Below are 24,914 nucleotides of genomic sequence, written 5' to 3' on the forward strand. Positions count from 1 at the left end.
AGACAAGTCTTCATTTGTGCTGCTCTGGTGGGAGGGGCCACGTACAGAGACGCTGGAGACGCTGCTGTGTTCAGCGACGCAGAAAATTACCAATATTTTAGTAGAAAATATAATTAAAATATTTTAGTAGAAAATCAACCGAGGGCCAGATTAAAGGTCTTGGAGGGCCGGATCCAACCCCCAGTCCGTCTGTTTGACACCCCTGATGTAAACGAATATTTTAAGACCAAAATCAGAGAGAGGGGCAATGTTTTTTGTATATATGGAGCCGGAGTTGATGGAGCCAGAAGCGTGCCCATGCTCACTTCCTATTTAGAAAGTATTACTTTGGTCCCCACAGTGTGATGAAAAACACTCCACACTCACAGAGAGACGGCAGAGACGGCAGCAGAGACAGGCCTTCATTCCAGAGCAGTCAGAGCAGACGAGCCGGAGAGACAGTGAACGCACCACGGGCTCTGTCAGTCTGATGGGACAGGATTACAATCTAAAAAAGACATATTCTGTTTTTCTCACCATTATTTCTATTATTATTGCCCACTGCAAACCACAATATTGATCTAAAATGACTGACGAGAGAAAAAGCATCTGTCAGCGAACTGTTGAAAAGCACACACATATTCTCTGCTGCTTGTCTCGCTTCTTCTTCTGGCATTTTACCTCTGCAATACATTTATATATTCACGTTCTTAAAGCTTGTTATAATCAATATAATCTGTGGCATCCATGGATCATGATGTTATAATTTGCACATTTTAAATCACTATATTGATCTAAACCGAGCTCACTGACTTCTGCGTTCAAAAACCGGGGTGTCCAATGGGAGCTGTTGAACCCTACATGTATCACTAATTAAGAAAATCATGGGTGTGTACCACGGGAGGAAAAAATGGGCTAGATCTGCAATATGGTGCCTTGAAAAAAATCGGATCTGTGTTGTTCAGACTGTCAGTAAAAGATAAGATACAGGAGCATAGAGGTGAAAAAAATCAGATTTGGATCACTTCCGGCTGCAGTGTGAATGTAGCCTATGTGATTAAAGAAAGTGATTAAAGATGTAGAAATTGCTCTAGATACAACTTCAGAGGATCAATGAGAAGGAAACTACTATAACATGATGAAAAGCTCTGAAAAGTCCAGTTTGCAGCATAGATCTGCTTTAACACTGCTGGTGGAACACAGAGACTATGGCCAGTGGAAGACTATTGTGAGCCAGATTTACACAGGTCATCTGAGCAGATTGACTTGAAACGTGAAATGCCTGTCCCTATAGTTTTCCTTCACTATGCTGCTGATTTATTGTTTACTGCAAAGTTATTTTGGATTTTCATTTATGTATCTATTTTGTACGGTGGCTGAAGGGGTCCAAAAGCAGTCCGACGGTCCAGTGCATTTCAGTTTGAATAAACACCTTCAAAGACAGAAACGATGCAAATTCACAAAGTCAAACACAAGTTTAAGCGAGGTACAAACAAAGAATGTGGTGCAAATGAAAAAAACGCGCTGCAAGAAACAAAGACAAATGTATCATCATCAAATGTGCCACAAGTAGAGAAAAGCAAGAGCAAAGCACAAAGGTGGTTTGAAATGATCCACGGGTGCCACACATTATAACCACATAGACACAAGCACTGTGGGGACATTGTTTGACTCGCCCATGGAAACAGATCCAATATTTTCTCACTTTGAAACCCGGGCGAGTGAATCAGGCAGAGCTGTATTAAGACAATGCAGTGTCCATGTGTCCGTGTCCCCCTGACACACACACACGCACACACACAAACACATACACACACTCACACACACCTTACCCTTGTTTTCCTGTCACAAATAGTTCACATAAACACGGGAATTTCTCATATGTAATTTACTAACTACATCAGCCCAGCAAATAAACTGAAAATAACTTACAGCATCCAACTATATACATGTAGGCCTATTCAAATGTCTCTATTCAAAATGTGCATCATATATTCAAATGTGTCAAAATAGTAGTTGCGCATACTTGTGGACCGACTCAACTGACAGACTGGGGGAAGGGGATTGAAAGGTTATATAATCTTGATTTGTTCAGTATTATGATGATTATTATTGCTGTTATTATGAAATAAGTGTTAATGACTCTAAATGATTAGCTAACCAATCTAAATCTAGGGGTAAGACATTCTAAGTTTATTCATCTTCAACCTACTCCTTTTGAGCTCCAGGTCCCAAATATGTACATGTACATATCCTTGTTGTTGTTTTGTTGTACTTTGCTCAAACAAAACAAAAAAAAACTGAATGAAATAAATCTGGATGGTGTACAACTAGTGATGCCATGATACAAAAATTAGATTTTGATTCAAAGGAATAGACTCAATAGTCAATACTGATTCTGATAGTAACAAACCCTCTTTCTTTAGACAATAGAATGTGATTTTCAACATTAAATCATAATACTTATGTGTAACCCCTCATAGTGTCCATATCTGCACTCGTCTATGTTCTCTTATACTTGTTCTCATGCAGCTCAACATCATTCTAAAGCTGTGAATGTGACTTTTTTTGTATCGACAGTTCTTCAAATGAGTGTCTAATATCGACGCTGATTTTCGTATCAGTTAGTTTCTTATTTTCGATGCTTTTGACAGCCCTACACAAGATATACATGATCTGGTTGACTTTGTGGTTTTGTCCTTGACCTTGTGCATCTCCACGCCTCATTTCCAGCAGATGGCACGTCCCCCTCCTCCACAGAGCTTAACTGTCACTCTGCTCTCATATAGATAAGTCACACGGGATCAGGGCTGTGTGTACTGACACTTAAGGAGCAGTGCTAAATGTTTTACGGTCACATTTTATATAGTGCTTTTCTACCTCCTCTGGGAGCTCATAACACAAACAAATCATGACATCCCCACAGATATTTACTACTGTAGTATCTGCTCACACTGAACACTACACAGTACACAGACCCCAGACGCTTTGTGGGTGTCTGTGTGAGTATCTTGCCCAAGGACACAGCAATAGAATAAGTGGGCGTATCCTCTGCTCCATGTGAACCTCTACTCTGCATCCTTCCAGACACAGGGAGAACATGTAAACTCTGCACAGGATTGAACCCAGAACCTTCTTGTTGTGAAGAGAGTTCTGCTCATGATGCTGCTGTAGCATTAATCTAACGTCTGTGCACAGATGCAGATGTGTTGTGATGGGGTTAACAGTTTGTAGCATTAATCTACGTCAGTGCCCTGCTCTCCTCCTCTGTCCACTCTGTGCTCAGACAGAACATCAGGCTGGAGCTTAGATTGAGCCACAGTGTGTGTTGGGACAATAGGCCAAACCGTCACTAACCAGGAGGTGGGTTCGTGTTAGAATGCACCATAGAAATGTAAACTTTATAAAGCCAGGTAGAGCTGCCTCCTTTATACTGGAAAAGCTTCTCTTCAGACTCTGTCTCTGTGTGAACTCAATCTGCAGGGACTGTTAAAGCTGTAGGTTTCATGTTGGTTCCTCTGCTCACACAATCACTTTAAACTGGGTCAGCTGTGAGGCATGCTGGGTAATAAAAGCTGCAGGCCATGTTCTGAGCAGGATTTGAACTTGTCTTCAGTGTGAAAGCCCAGTGCCACAGCAACATGTACAGAGCTGGAGACAAACTCTCTGCGAGCCATTATAAAGTTATTTCAAACCAGCTGACCCTGGGCAGGAGGTCAGGAGGTCAGGAGGTCAGGAGGTCAGGAGGTCAGGAGATCAGGAGGTCAGGAGATCAGGAGATCAGGAGATCAGGAGATCAGGAGGTCAGGAAGTAAGGAGGTCAGGAGGTCAGGAGGTCAGGAGGTCAGGAGGTTGAGCACTTGTCCTCTGAGTTGAGGGTTGGCAGTTCAAATCCCGCTCTCAACACAAAAGTTATTAGAGCCAGTGTTGGGGAAGTTATTTTAAAAAAGTAGTGTTTGCTCATTACTCATTACTTTTTTTTAAAAGTAATCCCATTCTGTACTTAGTTAGCCTCTATAGAAAGTCACTTTTTACATTACTCTTTACTTTGTGGTGGTGAACTCCATGTAGGGCTAAATACGGCACGAGACCGACAGGCGATAAGTACCATAAGGGAAAGTTGAAAAGAACTTTGAAGAGGGAGTTCAAGAGGATGTGAAACTGTTAAGAGGTAAATGGATGGGGTCCTGCAGTTTGCCCGGGGGAGGATCCCCCTAGAGGGACCTCTCCCGGGTGTTGCTGGCCCCCGCTGCACCTCAACCAGCTCTGAGTCAGACAGGAAAATCTCGAGGCTTTAGAGCTTCTCCTGCCAGGACCTCGCTGCTTCTTGGGGCCGTGGGATCAGTGCCCGCTGTGCCCTCTCTGCCCGGGTGTGACTGTCCTCTCCAACTGCACTGTCCCGCCAGGGCAGGGACCAGTCCATGTACACAGAAAAGTGACTGAACTGAAAAAGGAACTACGTTTCATTACCAAATTTTCAGTAGTAGCGCGCTATTTTTACCCAAAAAAAGGTAGTTACACCCAACACTGGTTTGAGCAGTTATTTCTCCTGGCTCATAGGTTGGAAGTGTCCATGCAAATGAATGCTGCTGTTGTGTTCTTGGGCAAGAACCACTCACTCATGTGTGATCCTAATCATTGCAGTTATACTACACCTTTCAAGACACCCAAAGCACATTACAGATCATTATTCATTCACTCAAAACTCCATGGTGGTAAGCCACTGCTGCAGCCACAGCTGCCCTGGGGCAGACTGACAGAAGCAAGGCTGTCCATCTGCGCCATTGGTCCCTCCGACCACCATCATCACTCTCACACACACCACTTTCATACTAGGCAATGTGGGTGAAGTGTCTTGCTAAGGACACAACAACAGTTTTTGTCACTGACGCCCCACTGTGGCACCTGGAATTCCCAGTGTCTCCCGTCCAAGTACCACCCAGGCCCGGTCCTGCTGCGCCTCTGAGATCTGACAGGATCAGGCTTTGACAAACCACTATGTCAGTATCAGTATAGTGATTTTCTTCTTACTCTTCAGTGATGACAGATCATTTGGCTCAATATTTACATGTTCTTTTTGCTAGAGTAGAGCACGTTTGTATTTTCCAGCCCTCTCCAAAAGTGTAGTATGACGACATGTGAGTCAAGAAGATTAAGGTTTTAAAAATCTGTTCCCAAAGCACTTTACATTAAGGAAGCACTCACCCAATAGTGACTTGATGTAAAGTGCTCTGACAGCCTTGAAGGTGGAAAAGAGCCACAGAAAAGTGCCCATTTGTGTCCAATTTATGCACAGTTCAGAACAAGCACCTAAGGCCAGGAGCCACCCAGCACAGAGGAATGATCTGATAGTGTGGAATGTGTGTGTCTGTGTGGGTGTGTGTGTGTGTGTGTGTCTGTGTATGTGTGTGTCTGTGTGGGTGTGTGTGTGTGTGTGTGTGGGTGTGTTATCACTACATTGACTTTTTGCTTATTCTTTAATGAGATATGAACAATATTTAAGTTTGCCTCAATATTTCTACAATGTGCTTTTTGTTTGAATGTTGCTATGGGAGCACATTGACTTTGAACACACACTCACTTCGTTTTTGGCCCAGTGGGGACCAAAAATCCAGCCCCTGTGATGTCAGTTCCACAATATTAGATCAACAGCACAGATTGTTCAGATGTGGGTTCTTTCAGGTTATGTTAAAAGAAGGTTATGTACTTTATACCATGTTCTTTCATCAAAAACACACCTCAAGAACTTTTACATGTCACCCATGCATGTTTGAGTAATCTAGTGATCTCTCCCAGGCCCTATTCAAAGCCTGATCCAAATCACATGTGCAGTAGTTTCAGGAGCAGGACGCACATTGATTGTGTTGTGATAGTGCTCTGAAGGGGGAGTGTCCAAAATTGTGAAGTTGTAGGTGTGTGTGTGTATGTGTGTTTATGTGTATGCTCTCTGTGTGTGTGTGTCAGTCCTGTCCATTAAACATGTGCTGTAGCAGAGGGGAGGGTTTGAACACACACAAACACACACCATGCACACACACACACACACATATACACATACATACACACATATGCACACACACACATATACACACACATATACACATACATACACACAAATGCACACGCACACATATACACACACACACACACAAACATACACACATACACACAAACACACTCACACATGCGCACACACTCACACATGTACACACATGTACACATGCGCACACACATATGCACACACACATATACACACACATACACACACCTCACATATGCATGCACACACACAAACACTCACACACATGTACACACACTGACACATATGTACACACGCACACACACATGCTCACCCACACATATACAAACACACACTGGCATACGGACACACACGCACACACACATATGCACGCACACACACACACACACGTACACACACATGTTCACACATGTTCATGCATACACACACATACACACACACACACAAAACACACACTAATCAAACCGTGTGTGTGTTTTGTGTGTTATTACTGAAGAGATCTCATGTGGGTTGGATTGGAGGTCCAGTGTAGTGACATTTTGTCCACCAACTCGCAGACCAACATTTCAATCCCAGCTAAACCAGTGCATATAGATGTTGTGTCTTTGAGCAAGACACTTCACCCTAGTTGCCTGTGTATGAATGGGAGTGAGTGTGAATGGTCAGAGGGCCAGAAACCATCATAAACGTGCTTATGCAAAGTTCTAGCTATCACGCCTCACAACAAGAAGGTCCCGGGTTCCCGTGGAGACAACCAGGTGTGATTTTTCCTCCAGAAAAGTGACATAATGCGGCTTTAAACATAAAAGTGCAGAAACCTCTCAGTAAGTTCTTGTTTCACTGCAAGTTTCAACAGTTTTTAATCAAATGAGCTCGGAGGCTTTTGGCAGCCGTCTGAGTTTGGACAATAAGCAGACTCCCAGGTGTGGACTTCAGAGCCTGGAGTCAAACCTCGTGGATAATGAGAAGATGTGCTGTGAGTTTTGGAGCGGCTTCAGAGGGCTCTCATTCATCTGCACATGTTCAGATGATCAGATTGGAGGAGCTGTGTGAGGAGATGCCAGCGCTCACAGCTGTCTCTTTCACGACACTCGGAAAAACTACAAACATGGAGGAACATGGAGAGGAGAGCTGGACCCGCCCCCTGCACGTGTCACATCCTGCTCTTTCAAGCACTCATGGGGGATTTGAAAATGTGCCAAAACAGTGAAATCTCTTTTCACTAGTTTAGGTTATTTTTACTCAATCATTTTACTAAATCCAAATTGTGTTTTTTGTATACCGTAAACACTGGACTATAAGCCGCTACTTTTTTCTCATACTTTGAACCCTGTGGCGAATAAAATGATGCAGCGAATATATGGACGGATAATGTTTGGCACATTGTTCATTCATATATACGGTCTATGGTTTGGCAACACAGCGGGTACTCACAGCCTGAGTGCAGAAAACGTCTGTGCAGTTACACACGGATCTAGGGTTCACATGAAGTTGCGACACGAGCTCGCGATATAGAGGCTTTGCACCGTCACGTGACCCCTATAGCAACGGTACCTACGCCACCATGACACCGGGCACACGATGTCATTGACTTCAGCAGCACTGGAGAAACATGGGCAGGTTTTGTTGTGTATTTGGTTGTTCTAGATCAGGGGTGTTCACACTTTTTCAGCATGTGAGCTATTTACAAAATGACCAAGTCATAATGATCGACCTAATAAAAAAAGCCAAGCAAACTGCACTGAAACACTCTGTGCCCCTTTTTTGGACCCTCACCACAGTTTGAGAACCGCTTCTTTAAGAGAACTTCCTCTGGCACTTTACACAAAACTGTGAAAAAAGTGAAGGAAGATTTTTAAACCTGTTTTTTAAAATTCCAAACTGGAGTTACATTCTTTTCTGGTTTTGCAGTGATATTTACCAGCCTCTGCACATTTACCAAACCAAACACACATCGTGCCAAACACAGATGCATTTGTGCACTTTTGTTAGACAAACTTCAGCCAAATGTGGCAGTAGGTCTGTTCTGTAGATCCGCTCTATGCTGTAGACCTGCTTTGTGCCAACACTGGAACACAAATTTAGACTTGTTTTTGCTTCACGTTTGGTCTTGTTCTTCTAATCAGCCGCACTGTGGGAGGGGCTTGTGTTCGCTGTACGCAGGAAGGAGCGAGAGCGTGAAAAGGCGAGGGGCGGCGTGCTGACGTGAGGCAGATGGACAGGTAGGATGTTTAGGAAGTTGAACCTGCCCTGTGATGCACGCTGGTACACGAGGGCACACGCTGTTCGCAGACGAGCCGTGCATAGGGAGCGTGTGTGTTTGTGATGCGCCGTAGAGTCTCCGCAGGTTTCAAATGAGCGCACAGGCTGCACTGAGACGCCCCACACGCTCCTGCACCCGCTACAAGTTTATTACCAACAGCAGCGGCCGTAATGAAATATGATCACACTTGTTTAGTGTCAGACCTTGAGTGAGAGACAAGACCGAGTCCAAACGCGAGTCCGAGACGAGACACAGCGATCTACCCACACGACCTTGGCAATCGACTGGTAGATCGCGATCGACGTATTGAGCACCACTGTTCTAGATGCTCTGAACGGGTTAAAATGATTCGTTTCTTCACTGTTCCTCTGGAAATTACTCATCAGGAGCTCAAAGAAGGGAATTATCAAAAAAAAGACTCGGATTATGCCTAGCAAAAATAAACCGTGAAGAGATTTCCTATGGTACCATCAAGACAACAAAAGTTTCATCAAGGTATTTGCTATTTAAATAGTTTCATAGCTTATTTAAAGAAATAAGCACATTTACTGAACAAAAATTTCATTTATTTACCCAGGAAAACCTGCACTAGTTTACGATTCAATGTGGGTTCGCCACACTGGGCTCTTATGATCAACATGGCGCAGGAGTCGAAGAGTCTGTGAGCCGAACCTCGAAAGAATCGGCCATGAAAAGATCCTTGCGAACGTTAGAAAGATCGGCTCACAAAAAGTGATTAATTCTAGAAGACATAGTTGTGGATAAACAAGGCAATAAAGAAAACATGGGTCCTACGACGAGTGACATGTTTATATGTGCGCTGGAAGATACAGTTTCTACTGCCACTCACACTGCAAATGTTTTCTGTTTACATTTTAGTTCAGTAAACTGTGCTTCTCTCATTAAATAATCTATGAAACAATTTAAATAGCAAATACCTTGATGAAAGTGACGTGAGTGTGTCTTGATGGTACCATTGGAAATTTCTCCGCGGTTTATGTTCTCTAGCCATAATTCCTGTTTTTTTTTCGATAATTCTCTTGTTTGATCCTGATGAGTCATTTCTAGAGGAACAGTGAAGAAACAAATCATTTTATCCCGTTCAGAGCGTCTAGAACAAACAAATACACAACAAACCTGCCCATGTTTCTCAGATGCTGCTGAAGTCAATGACATAGTGTGCCCGGTGTCATGGCGGCGTAGTTACCGTTGCTATAGGGGTCACGTGACGGTGCAAAGCCTCTATTGTCAGCACACTCAAATAGTTTATCGCCGTGTGATAAAATAAGTTATGATGCTAAATTAATATAAAGGATACATCTTACCCGTATGCGTAAATGGCAAGAAGAAACATCTCAAACTTTAGTAGCTGGACATCCACTCGATACACCTATCCCCGCCCCCAAGAGAGTCTGAAATCTGCTGAAATCCTATGAGACACTGACATGATGCAGACAGGACAGACTCTTTCTGCAGGAGACATGTGCAGTAGAGCGCAGGGAGAGACGGGGTGATGCACTGAGGAAGTTTTGAACAGTTATTTTGTGCTTCATACAAACACCCTCCTCATGGAAAACACATGAAGAAATGCAGATGATGCAGCTTTTAAGTTAAAGGCGATTGATGTGCCTGTGGAAGAAGGAAACCTGCTGCACGTGAACTTGCAGCGTGACAAACTGACTCAACGCAAAAAGAGCTTTCAGAGACTATAAAAGCAGACGGACTAAACTTAATAATGTTCTTGAAGACGTGGACACATGCGGCTTATATTCAGGTGCGACCTATATATGTACAATTTTAAAATGTAGTTAAAATTTAGTTGATGCGGTTTATATTCAAATATTCAGGTGCACTCGATAGTCCAGATTTTACGGTATATGTTTTTTGTTTTTGTTTTTTCGATGCAAAATTATGCCAGTAGATTTAGTTGTAATATTTATATGTAAGAAAAAGTGTCCCTGAACAGTGTGCTGTTATAAACTCTCCTCTTCAGATGAAATACCTTTCACATCACCTTTAAATGACAAAAATCGCTAACACTTTATAATAACTACACCTTACTTAGCCTTAATAAAGCATGAACAAAGACTTAATTAATAATGAACCAAGACTTAATTAATAATGATTCATGCTTAGTAAATGTTTAATAAAGCATAATTCGTCTTCACTTTAGAAAAGCTCTCAAAAAGACTTAACTAACAGTTAACAGCTGCCTCAATGATCATTGTATTATTAGTAAATCATTCTCTCATAGCTTATTAATGATTAATAAATGCTCAAATATTTAGTTCATGAGTAATTAAGTATGAAATAATTATGAGTAACTATTTACAGCACAGGTAAATTAAGTGCAAGTGCTAATTAAGGTGGTAATTAAGTAGTTACTAAGCTTGAATCATTATTAATTAAGTCTTTGTTCATTCTTAATTAAATCTTTGTTCATGCTTTATTAAGGCTAAATAAGGTGTAGTTATTATAAAGTGTTACCCAAAAATCATATTTTCGTCCACTCACGTCGATCAAACTGAATCAGATTAATTTGGCGTCATTTATTAAAATTAAAATTAAACAAATCCAAGACACGTCATTCCAGATGAAGATGAAGAGTGAAGTGACTTGGATTATAGTGTGGTTGTTTTTTGACACGGCTGCTCCCCCTCCCCCACTGCATCTGCTGCATTTGTTTACCACCTTTTTCCTCCTCCTTTTTTTTTCTCTCTGCTCCCTACTCTTCCTCCTCTCCACCTCCTTTCATCGTCTTCCTTTCCTCCTCTTCCTCCTCCATTCATCACTCGTTTCTTCTGACCTTCTCCTCCTCTCCTTCATCATGCATTTCTCCTGATCCTCTCCTCCTCCTTTCCTTCATCACTCCTTTCTTTTGACCCTCTCCTCCTTCTCCTCCTCCTCCTCCCTTTTTCATCACTTGTTTCTCAACCTCTCCTCTTCTTTTCATCACCCATTTCTCCTGACCCTCTTCTCCTTCTTCTCCTCTCCTTCATCACTCGTTTTGTCTGACCCTCTCCTCCTTCTCCTCCTCTCCTTCATCACTCATTTCTCCTTCAACTCTCCTCCTCCTCTCTGTCATCACCTATTTCTCCTGACCTTCTCCTCTTCCGCTTTTTCATCACTTGTTTCTCCTAAGCCTCTTCTCCTCTCCTTCATCACTCATTTCTCCTTCTCCTCCTCTTCTCCTTCTCCCCTCCATCCTCCATTCTTCTTTATCTTCTCTTACTCCTCCTGTTCCCCTATTGTTCCACTCCCCCTCCTCTTCTTCATCCCTTTTTCCTTCTGACCTCCTCTTCCTTCTGTCTTCTGCTCTTCCTCCTCTTCATTTCTCCTGACCTTCTCCTTGTCCTCTGCTCCTCCTCTCATTCATCCCTCATTCTTCCTGACCTCCTTTTCTCTCTCTCATCCCTCATTTCTCCTCGCCTTGTCAATCTCTTCCTTCTCTCTTCATCCCTGGTTCCTCCTGATCTTCTCTTCCTTCTGTCTTCTGCTCCTCCTCCTCTTCGTCCCTCGTTCCTCGTGACCTTCTCCCCCGTCCTCGTCCTCCTCCTGTGCAGTTTTCTCAGACCTCAGCCAGCTCTTTTCTTCTTCGGTGCAGATTAATTACACAGATAGTGGACAGGGTCACGTCTCTCCTGATTGGACCAGAGCTGATCACGTGACCTCTCGGCTGAGGGACGCTGACTCTGAGGGACACGACGCTTAAAGGACACGGACTCTTCTTCTGCTGTTCTGTCTTCAACGTTAAAGACACTGTGTCGGATTTTTACTGATTTAAGAACATTTAAAACATAAATACATAATACTCCCTACAACTGTACAGCAACTCACTCTTATGTAACAGAAAATACTCCCTACAACTGTACAACTCACTCTTATGTAACAGAATAATACTCCCTACAACTGTACAGCAACTCACTCTTATGTAACAGATAATACTCCCTACAACTGTACAGCAACTCACTCTTATGTAACAGATAATACTCCCTACAACTGTACACAACTCACTCTTATGTAACAGATAAATACTCCCTACAACTCCCTACAACTGTACAACTCACTCTTATGCAACAGATAATACTCCCTACAACTGTACAGCAACTCACTCTTATGTAACAGATAATACTCCCTACAACTGTACAGCAACTCACTCTTATGTAACAGATAATACTCCCTACAACTGTACAACAACTCACCCTTATGTAACAGATAATACTCCCTACAACTGTACAACTCACTCTTATGTAACAGATAATACTCCCTACAACTGTACAACAACTCACCCTTATGTAACAGATAATACTCCCTACAACTGTACAACAACTCACCCTTATGTAAGTAAGTCCCCATTTATATAGCGCTTTTCACAGACATTTTTTGTCACAAAGACGCTTTACATTCAGTATATATATATATTATTCATTCACTCTATACCTGGTGATGGTAAGATACTGTTGTAGCCACAGCTGCCCTGGGGCAGACTGACAGAGGTGCAGCTGCCATGCCAATCGTGCTAACGGTCCCTCTGACCACCACCATCACTCACACACACACACACCACTTTCATACTAGGCAATGTGGGTGAAGTGTCTAGCCACTAGCACCAGTGCCCTGGACAGATTCATTGATTGATTATATTTGACTGACCTTGACTATCAAGTGTTCTTGGAGACCTGTAACATGTTTTGGGTTGATGGGGGAAACCCATCCAGACACAGGGAGAATCATACAAACTCCACACAGAAAGGCCCGGGCGACCCAGCGATCGAACCCAGAACCTTCTTGCTGTGAGGCATGAGTGCTAGACACTCAGCCACCGTGCCGCCAATGTCTGTATGTAACAGGTAATACTCCCTACAACTGTACAATAACTCACCATTATGTAACAGATAATACTCCCTACAACTGTACAATAACTCACCATTATGTAACAGATAATACTCCCTACAACTGTACAACAACTCACCCTTATGTAACAGATAATACTCCCTACAACTGTACAACAACTCACCCTTATGTAACAGATAATACTCCCTACAACTGTACAACAACTCACCCTTAATGGAACAGATAATACTCCCTACAACTGTACAACAACTCACCCTAATGGAACAGATAATACTCCCTACAACTGTACAACAACTCACCTTTATGTAGCAGATAATACTCCCTACAACTGTACAACAACTCACCCTTATGTACAGGGCAGCCGCAGGGTCTTAAAAGTCTTAAAATGATCTTAAATTTCATGTTCCTAAATTAACGCCTTAAAAAGTCTTAAATTCTGTTGTCCAAGTCTTATTTTTTTCACAAAGGTCTTAAATTCCATTAAACTTTTTTTTGTAAACTCAACCGAGCTGCAGTGTGATGTTAAATGGAGGGAGGGAAAAAACAACAACAATGTGAAATCATGTAACATGAGCACATATGCACAACAGAATACTTTGGTTTCTGGCTCCGGCGGCAATGAGTAAACAATCAGTAGACGGTGGATGGATCATGGGGCAGTGCAGGTTTAATCCACAGTGGCTCTTAGATTCTAGATCTTGTAGTTGGTTGGTCATTATTAAAACTGGGTCTGATTAGCCCCAAGAAGTCCTTAAGAAGAACAAGTTAGGAAACCTAGATTCCTTAAATGACCAGATCCTTTAGTCCTGCATAATCAGCCAAACTCTTTACATTTTAAGTCCAGATTTATTTGCCAGTTGGTGAAGTTTTTCCAAATGTTGCTTTGAAGCTGCACAGTCTTGGGTGAGTGTGTGCAGCAGATTCCAAGACCCAAAATGACTTCTCTTTGAGAGTGAATGACACAACCTGAAAACAGAACAAAAATAAAACATTAAATATGAAATCTTGATCAGAACAAACAAAGGTGTGGCTGTTTGCTGCAGGTGTTCCAATCAGTGTGAGCAGGTAGAGGGCGCTCTTGGAAAAAGGATCAAAACTAAAACACCACAGGACTCCTGGCACTCCAAAGAAGTAAAAAGAGTTTTAAAAAATCGCACAAGGAAAAATATAGTAAAAGGCCTTTATTTAAATGGCCAAAGCCAACATGTTTCGACCTTAACTGGTCTTCATCAGGGCTTAATCTCTTTTTACTTCTTTGTAGGGTCTGGAGTCCTGTTGTGTTTCATGAAATCTTGATCTCTTTTTATACATTCTGTGAAAATTTGAGGTTATTTCAATGAGAAATGCCAAAATTATTGGCCTGCACAATGACACCCCGTATATGCCCTGGTATGGTTGTCAAAAGTCTTGAAAGTCAGATACTAATCGATACTAAATCTAGTGGACTAGATAACTTTGTACTCATGTGAGTATATAGAAAAAAAATAAAAAGTTCTATTCACAGAACAGAAGTGAAGTTTTCCTGAATGTCTTTAGAATGTTGTTGAGCTGCATCAGAACAAGTAGAAGAGCACATAGACTAGTAAACACACATGTAAACACACATATAACACACATGGACACCTACTGGACCACTGAGGCTTTACACACATATAATACACACATGGAAATAGAAAAGAAAGTACTACCATTTAATTATTATTAAATATTATTCATTATTGTGGAAAATCACATTCTATTGACTAAACCAAGAGTTTTTTTTTAGACTTACACTTAGACTTAGACAAACTTTATTGATCCACAAGGGAAATGATTTGGACACAGGAGCTCACACATCACAATATAATAACAAAGAGAGAAAATATAAATGGTAATAATAAATTCTAAATAAGTAGCAAAAAAGAGCAACAGACAGAAGTCAAATAAGACATAGTTATATAAATATAAATGTATATTTTTTATTATCAATGTGGTATCAGAATTGTTATTGAGTATCCAGTCTGAGAAGATAAAGCTCACACCATCTTTGAAATCACTTTTTAAGACTCCTTTTTGGTTTGGTTTTAGCTTGGCTTTATTCCTTATTCCTATTTCTTTTTATTTATTTATTATAATGAATTGGATTGTTCCCATTATTGTTTGTTTTTTGTGTTTTCTGTTTGCTGTTTTGATGCTTCTTGTATTGTTCTTTGCTGCTTGTACAGGACTTTGTAAATCTTGTTTTTAAAAGTGCTTTATAACTAAAGATTTACTATTATATTATTATTATTCCTTAGTACTGAAATCGAGTTTGAAATGTTATTATCGTGACAACACTACCGTCGAGTATGAAAAGTGAATGAATAGTATAAATACACCAAATAGAATGTTTAAATAAGTCCCGTGAGGTAATTGTCTTCTTACATAACTCTATCATTTATTTGGTTCCAACATCTGCTTCTTCTTCTCTCTTGTACCTCTAGGGCGCGCTCTCCACACCAGCAGCACCAGCACACGGCGCCATGGGGAACACAAAGAGGAACGGCTCCACCAATCAGAGGCGAGCGTGGCCCCTGAAGACATGAGCCCCGCGGCCGATCCGGCGCCAGCACTGCACCCCGCCTCGCCGCGCCCCCAACCCCATTCGCCGATGTAACCTCCTACTGAAAATACAAACGTTTTGCACTGAAAATGTATGACAGTTAACTCAGCAAGTAGTCCAGTAGAAATTTGCTAGAGTTACTAAATTGTAATTTCTTACAATTTTCAGACTCCATGGAGTGTAGAAAATTGGATAAAACCCACTAACTGTAGTTTTTTTTTAGACATTTACAAGTTAGTTTAGCCGTGCTGATTCCAGTCTTCTCTCAAATTTGGATGCATTTAAACACGTTTTTTAAAATGCACACTGTGAACTAATCTTTTTGGAATTTTTTAATATTTTTTTTCATATAACCAAAACAGCAAATGCCAAATACAAAAGAAAAGCTAAAAATAGTTCATTGAAGAAGGTACATTTGAACTGGTAGTTTGAAATGGCGAGATTTTTCGGCGTCGTTAGCTGCTAGGAGACGACGCGTTGGTAGTCGAGGATGGAGGTCGAGGTGGCCGAGAGGTCGACGGCTCGCGAGGGTCGTGAGGGTCGCAGGGTCGGAGGTCGCGGGGCTGTGGCCAGGTGGGGCGTGCTCTGGCTCGCCCTGCTCTCCGCGGTGACTCTGCTGCCCCCGGTGGCGTCAGACTGCTGGCTCATCGAGGGAGAGAAGGGCTACGTGTGGCTGGCCATCTGCAGCCAGAACCAGCCGCCGTTTGAGGCCATCCCCGTGCACATCAACAGGTCAGTGAGTGTGGTGTGCTGCATGGATGTCTGTGGTGGGATGTTCAGCAGTTGCACACATTGGCAAACACAGCCACGCAAGTAGAAGAAAGTAGAAAACAAAATTCAACAAAAAAGTTGAGAGGGGAGTGAAGAGAGAGATGAGCAGGGTTCTCACGGTCATGGAAATCCTGGAAAAGTCATGGAAATTGAAAATGCATTTTTCCAGGCCTGGAAAAGTTATGGAATTTTGTAAATTCATTTTAGTATCTCTTTCACACAACTCCAGTGTTCTGTTAAGTTCTCATGAGGTTTTTATGATTATTTCCGAACGTCTGCGCCTTTTGTTTAAAAGAGACGACAAAAAAATGCACTGACAGAATTTTGAATGTTCAAAACTATAATCCCAAACCATAAGGTGAGTGGAAAGAGTTCACATTTCATATTTAGCCCTAAAAGTCTGATCAGTTCTACACATGTAGGTGCTGTAAAGTCATGGAAAATTCACTTTAGGTCATGAAAACGTGATCAAAGTTTTGAAATTTTGTCAGCGAAAAAGAGGGGGAACCCTGGATGAGGTCTTGGTCTTGAGACAGGTCTTTTTTTTTTTTTTTTGAGGTCATGGTCTTGTCTTGGACTCAACTGCATTTGGACTCAGTCTTCTTCTTGGTCTCGATTAGTGCGGTTTTGATGTAGTCAAGACCACATTACTTGACACTACTTGTACTAACCAACACTACTTGTACTTGAGTAACTTTTTTTTTCTATATTACCTTACATATATAATATTTCTATATTGTTTTAAAGTGTATTCTCTTTCAGATTTGATTTAGATCAGTTTACTTTATATTTGAATGGGTTTCTAAACCAATGACGGAATCTGAAGCTGAGCCTCACACTTCAGGTTCTTACTATGATTAGATCCAGTGTGTTTAAACCTAAAATGTCTCATCTTCTGTCCATGTTCTGAGAATGAGACACACGTGGATGTGTCTCTGTTTGCAGGTTCAGTTGTGTGCTGTATTTATGTGGACTGTGGGACTGTTAAGATTTATACTGTGAATACAAAACCTTGGGGCAGGTGACTTTACCTTGACCCCTGACCTCTGACCTCACCTCAGCTTTAATAAACACAGAGAGGGTGTAATATTACTTTATTACATGGAGCGCTAAACATTTGTCTTTGTCTCATCAGTGTGAGGCAGGACAAGGACACCACAAAACAGGAAGTTCCTGTAAAAATGAACATGAGAGAAAAATGGAACCACCATGAAACAAGTAAAATAGGTCCATAAAGTCTCTTTATTCATCCAGGTGAGAGAGACGCCAAGACTTCCATCCCCACAGACACTTTTCCAGTGTCGAATATTGTCCCAGTATATATCTGATATATGCAAAATATCAGTCTATCTCTAGTTCCCAGGCCACAGACGACAGCCCCACAGTCCCAGAGCCGCTGCAGCACCTCACCCAGAAGGATCCAGGAAATATTCTCTATTTACAATACATTTTTATGTGAAGTGAAATGCTGCATATAAAACACCATCAGACAGTTTGTTCACATTTGTGTTTTGTTCAACCCCTTAACACCTGAATTTTTACAGACGTATATAAAACAATTTTTTGGTGGGTTTTTGCCTTTAAGTGAATGGTAAAGGTTGAGATTATTAATTTGACTACAGCAAATTTGCGACAACTAAAAACAAGAGCTTGTCACAGGCTCCTAGGAAAGTCCTGCATGTGCACTAACCGGGACATTCACCTCTGTGCATAATGTAAGACACTTCATCCACATTGCCTTGTATGAAAGTGGAGTGAGTGAGACTGACGGTGGTGGGAGATGGTGCAGATTGGCAGCCTCACTTCTGTCAGTCTGTCCCTGGGCACACGTGGCTGCAGTAGTATCTGACCACCCCCGAGTGTGAAGAGAATGGAGAATCCACTGCGATGTGCTTTGGGGTCAGGAAAGACAGTATATAAATCCAGTTTAATTTCATTACAGTATCTTCTCTTCTACTCAGTAACAGGTGAATATGTCACTGCCTCTTACCTTTGGCTTGACCAAAAAAAACACATCTTTTTTAAATGTAAAAACAATTCTTTATTCAGAAACAGTCCTCACATTGTACAAATGTTGTTCATCTTGTGTATGTTGTGTCCTCAGTACGATCATCGACCTGCGTCTGAACGAGAATAAGATTCGCTCAGTGCACTACTCGTCTCTGAGCCGCTTCGGAAACCTCACCTACCTGAACCTGACCAAGAACGACATCAGCTACGTGGAAGATGGGGCCTTCTCTGCCCTCTTCAACCTTCAGGTACCAGCCACACTGTCCACACACAGTATGTCCCACCAATGTCCCACTAATGTCCCACTAATGTCCCACTGGTGTAAGAGGAACCTCAGCTAATGTCCTCTAGTCCATAGTATGTGCACTAATGTCCCACTGGTGGAGTTGTCTGACCAGCCAGTCTCTTCTACATTTGTTTTGAATCCAGGTGTGGAATCAGAGTGTGAAAAACCTCCAATTAATGATTCTGTTAAAAAAAAAAAAAAATAAAGTTTCTCAGTCCTTTATTATGTTTAAGCATTCATGTTGTTTTTGATGCAAATGGAGCATGCTTCTCTCTGATTGGTTAATCTTCCTGTCAATCACACTCTCTGGAATCAAGGAGAAGATACAGCTCCAGATCTACTCATCTTTGTAAAGTTTTGTCAAAGTGTGTGCTTCTGGTTGGACTGGTAACTAGTGTATTAGAGGAACATCCTCTGTGGAGGAGCAGGTCTCTTCTTCTGCAGATACTCACCAGCAGTAGAACATTTTCAGTATCGAGTAGAATGGGCTTGTGTGAAGTACAGATGTCTGTTTTACATGAATAATATAATATATAATCTGTTTTACACACAGATCATGATCAACGAACACAGCCTCATCAGACCATATGTAACATCAGAGCCGTATGACTAATGCTCTTGTCGTGGTGATGTGGAGGTCCCGTTGAGATTGAGAATCGCTTTTTCAAGAAAGACCTGGCCAGTGTAGCAGCCAACACAATTAACAGAATAATCAAATTATAAACCATTTTCATCTTTCAGAAAAACATACACATGCCTAGGACACCACACTTTTTTACAGATTTCTTGATCTTAAAAAGTGACAGAACAGATTCCACTTGTACATTAGTTTTATTCAGCAAAGGTTTCAAATAAAAACGAGACCTGCATTTCCTCTGAGATGTGGTGTGACACATGCATCCAGATGAACAGCCCAGAAATACTCAGAAAGTCTAGTGATGTTTGTTGAAACTGTGTATTGTTTTTCGTCTATTGTGTAGTTTGTAAGCTCCCCAAATGATGCTCAGAGAAAGATCACGTGGTAAACAGGATTAATGAAACAAGCATGAATGAAACACAAAGTTTTGACAAAAGAATATTCCAACACTGAAGAGAGCAGAATAAAGCCTAAAACAGCGCACGTCTGTTAAAAAGGATTAGTGCATGCTTCTCTGCCGCTGCCTCCTCCTCTCGCTCCTGAGTGGACCTATGCCAGGAGCATTGTGTACATGTCTTCTCCTCCTCTCCTGGTTCTGCTCCTGTCTTTTCTTTGTCCCCGCCCGTGTACAGCGCTCATGTCTGGCACGTCTCCTCACGTTCAGCCTAATCCCTCTTGTCCTCGTCTCCAGGTCCTTCAGATGGGCTTCAACAAACTGAGGAACCTGACGGAGGGCATGCTGCGAGGCCTGGGCAAACTGCAGTACCTGTACCTGCAGGCCAACCTCATCGAGACCGTCACCCCCAACACCTTCTGGGAGTGCCCCAACATTGAGAACATAGACCTCTCCATGAACAGGTATCACCCGCCTTTTCTCCAACACAAACGGTGACTTTAAAGAAAACAAATTGTGCTTGAGCGCGAGATATAGTTATACTCTCTGACACCTGTGGATCCTTATGTTATAAATTACACATTTAAACTTCTGCTTTAGAAAACAGCAGTTCCTAATGGGAGCTGATGTTGTCGTAAACATCATCACTACAAAGAGTTGCTAGATAACTTGTGACTGTAATGTTATTTGAGAGGGATTTGTTTAGCAGTACAAATCAGTAGTAGTTCAAACTCAATCAATTCTTTATTGTCAGACTATGTTAAAATAAATTAAAGTCTAACTTGATTAACAGGGCTTCAGACAGAGCAGTGCCTAAGTTAACATGACACCTGCAGGGTAAGATGCAGGTGTGATGTTAAGTATGAATTATCTGCAAAATAAGAATTATTTGAAATTTAGACCTAACTGAATTCTAAAACGTATGAAGCGTTCACAGTGCAATGTCTCTACTAAGCTTCAGAGATCAGACAAGATCAACATTCTCAAGATGGTGACATTTCATTGCTAATAAGCCTATCGTCAGTATTGTGAAATACTAAGCACAATATCCAGATTGTGCAAATGCTGTTTAGTGAATATGACAGTAAAACTAAGGTCTTCTGTTGGTGTCGCAGTAATTCAGTGTGCAGCGCTAAAATAGACAACAATAACATTACCAGGTGTTACACGATGAACATTTAAAGACAAGGAGTAAATGTGTTAACACTGTGTTAAAAAGCTCTTCTTTGAGAGCAGTATCACAAAGTCTGATGGTGGTCAGTGCTGGACTGAAGGGGCTGGGCTTCCTGCAGCAGCTGTTTTTCAAACATGTTTGTGAGGCTGAGCTGTTCTAACTAATGGCCCTTTTTCACAAATTTCCACAAATGTCTTTAGTTTTGCATTGAAAGGATACCATAACAAGAGATGAGACAAAAAGATCTAACTGATTCTATAGAAGATTTATACTTAAAATTTCTCAGTTTTCAGAAAAGCCTCTGTGTGCCTTTTCTGCACCACTGAGACATGTTTGAATCACGGTTAAGTTTATTGTCAAAAGAAGTCCCTAAATATCTGTAAGACTTTGATTGTTGTTGGTGGGGGTGGCAGTGATGATCTCCTGAAGTAAACTGCCATGATCACAACCATCCTGCAATAAGCATGCTCATACATACAGTATGTATTAAACTTCATGATGATTCACATGATTATTTAAATTCTAATGAAGAAAAAGACAAGAGGGACATATATACAGTCTGTCTTTCTTAGACAAACTTCCTCTGTTTTTGCAGGATCCAGGTTCTGGACGGCAGCCTCTTCTCGGGGTTGACCAAGCTGACCACGTGTGAGCTCTATACGAACCCGTTTAACTGCTCCTGTGAGCTGCTGGGCTTCCTGCGCTGGCTCTCCCTGTTCCCCAACCGCACCAGTGAGCGCATGGTGTGTGACGCCCCCCGCGGCTTCTCTGGATACAACCTGCTCAACCAGAACCCCCAAATCTCCAGCCAGGGCAGTGCGCTCTCCATGCTGGGCACCGTGTGCTCGGACGACGGCAGCAGTGTCACACCCCTGTTTGTGGGGCTGGGGGACTTCACCACCCCTCCCCCAGACATGGTGTCCCCCTGTGGGCTGGACGACTGCGCCTCAGGAACCTTTCCGGATGAGGTCATAACTGAGATCATCCCTGACGCCAAACCCCTCATGATGCTGAAGCAGGTGCTTCACTCCAGCGCGGTGATCACAGTACAGATCCCAAATCCCTTCATGAAGATGTACATCCTAGTCCTCTACAACAACAGCTTCTTTACGGACATCCAGAACCTGGCGAGTCAAAGGGAGGACATTGAGCTGAAGAACCTGACACCCAACACTAACTACACCTACTGTGTGGCCTCCATCCGCAACTCTCTGCGCTTCAACCACACCTGTCTCACCATCTCCACAGGCCGCAGAACCAGGGATGAGCGCACCACCAACCAGTCTTCTGCCACCCACTACATCATGACCATCCTGGGCTGCCTCTTTGGCATGCTGGTGTTCCTCGGCTGTGTGGTGCACTGCCTGAGGAAGAGAAGGATCATGGAGGAGAAGGAGAGGAAGATGAGCCGCATCCAAAGGACTTTGATCGAGCTGAAGTATGGAGGTGAGGGGGGCATAGAAGCTGGTAGTGGGGGCTCCCAGAAGCTCACCTCTGGGGACAGTCTGTCCAGAATGCCCTACATACCTCCGGGTGAGATAGATCCTTACAAGCTACAAGAAGTGATCGAAACTCCAGCACACAAGCCTGCCAAGATCAACTACATGGAGGTGAGAGGTTCTGTGGAGAGAGACAGAGACAGGGAGAGAGAAAGGGAGAGAGAACGAGAGAGGGAGCGTGAAAGGGAGAGAGAGAGGGAGAGAGAAAGGGAGAGGGAGATGTCTCCTCAGAACAACCCCCAGGGCTCTGTGGCAGAGATCTCCACCATTGCCAAGGAAGTGGATAAAGTCAATCAGATCATCAACAACTGCATTGATGCGCTCAAGTCCGAGTCCACCTCCTTCCAGCAGGGCATGAAGTCTCCCTCCTCTGTAGGAGGGGGCGCTGTGTCCACGGCTGAGCCTCAGCTGGTTCTCCTGGAGCAGGAGGGGGAGCGGGGAGGACGAGAGTTCCTGTCTCCTGTGTACAAAGGTGGCAGAGCGCGAGAGGATCGCCGCGGCTTCCACCACTCTCTACAGCGCCACCACAGCATGGAAGCCCCGCCCACCTCCAAACGGCCCAGCACCTCCTCCTCCCCAGGCTCCGCCCGCAGCCCGCGCTCCTTCCGCTCCGAGGGCGGGTACCACCCCTCTGAGAGCCGCTACATCGAGAGGAGCTCCCCCGGAGAGAGGGAGCGAGCAGAGCCCATCCGCACTGCTCCTCCTGCTGCCGCCATCTTGAGGGCGGAGGCCCAGAGGATCCGACAATACAACGAGCACCGGCACTCGTACCCCGGCTCCCAGCAGCACCTGCAGGAGCTCCAGCAACACCCCCAGATCCTCCAGGAGCTGCACCAGCACCCCTCCTCGCGCAACCCCTCCGTCCTGGACCCCATGACCCTGAGCCGGCAGGCCAAGCAACGTGAGCTGGCCTACCACTACCCCATGTCCCCACAGTACCACAACCTGAGCTACTGCTCCAGCCCCGAGGAGGACGAAGAGGAGGAGGGGCTACTGTGCACCCCCACCCTGGGGCTGTGGGAGCGCTTTAAGATGCACCGTAAGAGGCACCGGCAAGCCTCCCTCGAGGACGAGGGCTATGTGGCTGCAGGACACGCCCTAAGACAGAAGGTCCAGTTCGCCAAGGACGAAGATCTGCATGACATCCTGGACTACTGGAAAGGAGTGTCTGCTCAGCAGAAGGCCTGAGACCACACCATACAGACATCTGTAAATACACCATGCCTAAGGGACAGGAGGACCAAACTCATATATTATTATTATTATTATGGGACAGAAATCATAAATTATAGAGAGAAAGAGGTAGTTTTTGTATGGAAAATTATAGCTCAGAGTTATGTAGCTCTTTGTACTAAGTTTTGAATGAAAAAAGAACAAATATTATGAAAAGAAACCTTAATATTTGCCTGGAAGCCCATCGGCCAGAGTGTGAGGAGGACATTATTACAGCAGACCTAGAGTCACAGGCACATGACAGAGCTCTGGAGGTCCTGCACAGAACCTCCAACACCTGAGGGTTCAGTGAAGCTGTGGTGATATGAAGATGGAGAGATAGACACTGGAGACAAGAGAGCAGAGCTGATGGGCGTCCAGGCAGCAGAGACTGGACCGTGCTGACAGTCTGAGTACCATGTGCCAAATCAATCAAAGGGCAGTAGGCCCGACTGTGTACCACGCTCACACTGTTTTCTATACAGTCTAAAGCGACTAGAATGATACGTTCTTATTACTATTATTACTATTATTATTATTCTCATTACTGTCTTCTTATTGGACAAGGAGGACTCTGAGGGCGTGGCCTGCAGAGACACGGAGCAGACTTTTCTTCAGGAATGTGCTGAGTCCTGAGCCACCCCACCCCCACCCCCACCCCTGTACAGCCCACACAGAAGTTCTATATTTGACTGTTTCCTTTGTACAACCTGGTTTTGAAATCTGACTGACTCTTCTCCACTCGGCCTCCCGAGTTAGTTAGCTACCTGGTCACCCACTATAGTACGTTTTTGATTTTGAAGCTACAAAAAAAATGTTAATCTTATGAATGTCTTCGACTCCGCAGGGGAAACATATCTGCACTGTTCAAAATCAGAAAACGACTTGTGGATGGACCGCACCTCTCAGCTTCCTCCCGGGACACTGTAGCTTCATTTTGTACACACCGCCCTTTTCATCGCCAGATCTGAAGCTTTCATAACACTCTATAGGTTGGGTTCACGTCCATATTTTAACGTTGAGATGGAGGGCAGGGCTGAATTCTATGGTAAAATTCCGCTGTTGTCAAAATGTATATCCCTGGTTTATGTAGATGTAGGATTAAGTCGAAATTATGACTTTTTTTAACCATCAGTCACAAAGGCGTGTTTGTTCTCAGTTGTAAGGACTTAAAGAAGGTCCTGTACCTGATTGTCTTAAAACATGAAAAACAG

At 43.2% G+C, this 24,914-nt stretch overlaps 1 protein-coding gene across 1 annotated transcript; it reads left to right on the top strand.

The window, feature by feature from the left end:
• Nucleotides 1-16,207: 16,207 nt before the first annotated feature.
• LOC110165232 (protein ELFN1-like) lies at nt 16,208-23,676 on the top strand. The gene is made up of 4 exons (XM_055157965.1): nt 16,208-16,449; nt 18,593-18,746; nt 20,113-20,279; nt 21,585-23,676. The coding sequence occupies exons 1-4, from the start codon at nt 16,208-16,210 to the stop codon at nt 23,674-23,676; spliced, it is 2,655 nt and encodes an 884-aa protein (XP_055013940.1).
• The last annotated feature ends 1,238 nt before the right edge of the window (nt 23,677-24,914 follow it).

The sequence above is a fragment of the Boleophthalmus pectinirostris genome, unplaced genomic scaffold (genome assembly GCF_026225935.1).
Source record: "Boleophthalmus pectinirostris isolate CB_2022bp ecotype Guang Dong unplaced genomic scaffold, ASM2622593v1 HiC_scaffold_22, whole genome shotgun sequence".
Classification (NCBI taxonomy): domain Eukaryota; kingdom Metazoa; phylum Chordata; class Actinopteri; order Gobiiformes; family Gobiidae; genus Boleophthalmus; species Boleophthalmus pectinirostris.

Bases quoted from the DNA above. Each gene is read 5' to 3' on its own strand.
- LOC110165232 (XM_055157965.1), top strand. From the start codon at position 16,208: ATGGAGGTCGAGGTGGCCGAGAGGTCGACGGCTCGCGAGGGTCGTGAG. The intron at 16,450-18,592 runs GTCAGTGAGTGT...TTGTGTCCTCAG, and splicing joins ATCCCCGTGCACATCAACAG to TACGATCATCGACCTGCGTC. The intron at 18,747-20,112 runs GTACCAGCCACA...CCTCGTCTCCAG, and splicing joins CTGCCCTCTTCAACCTTCAG to GTCCTTCAGATGGGCTTCAA.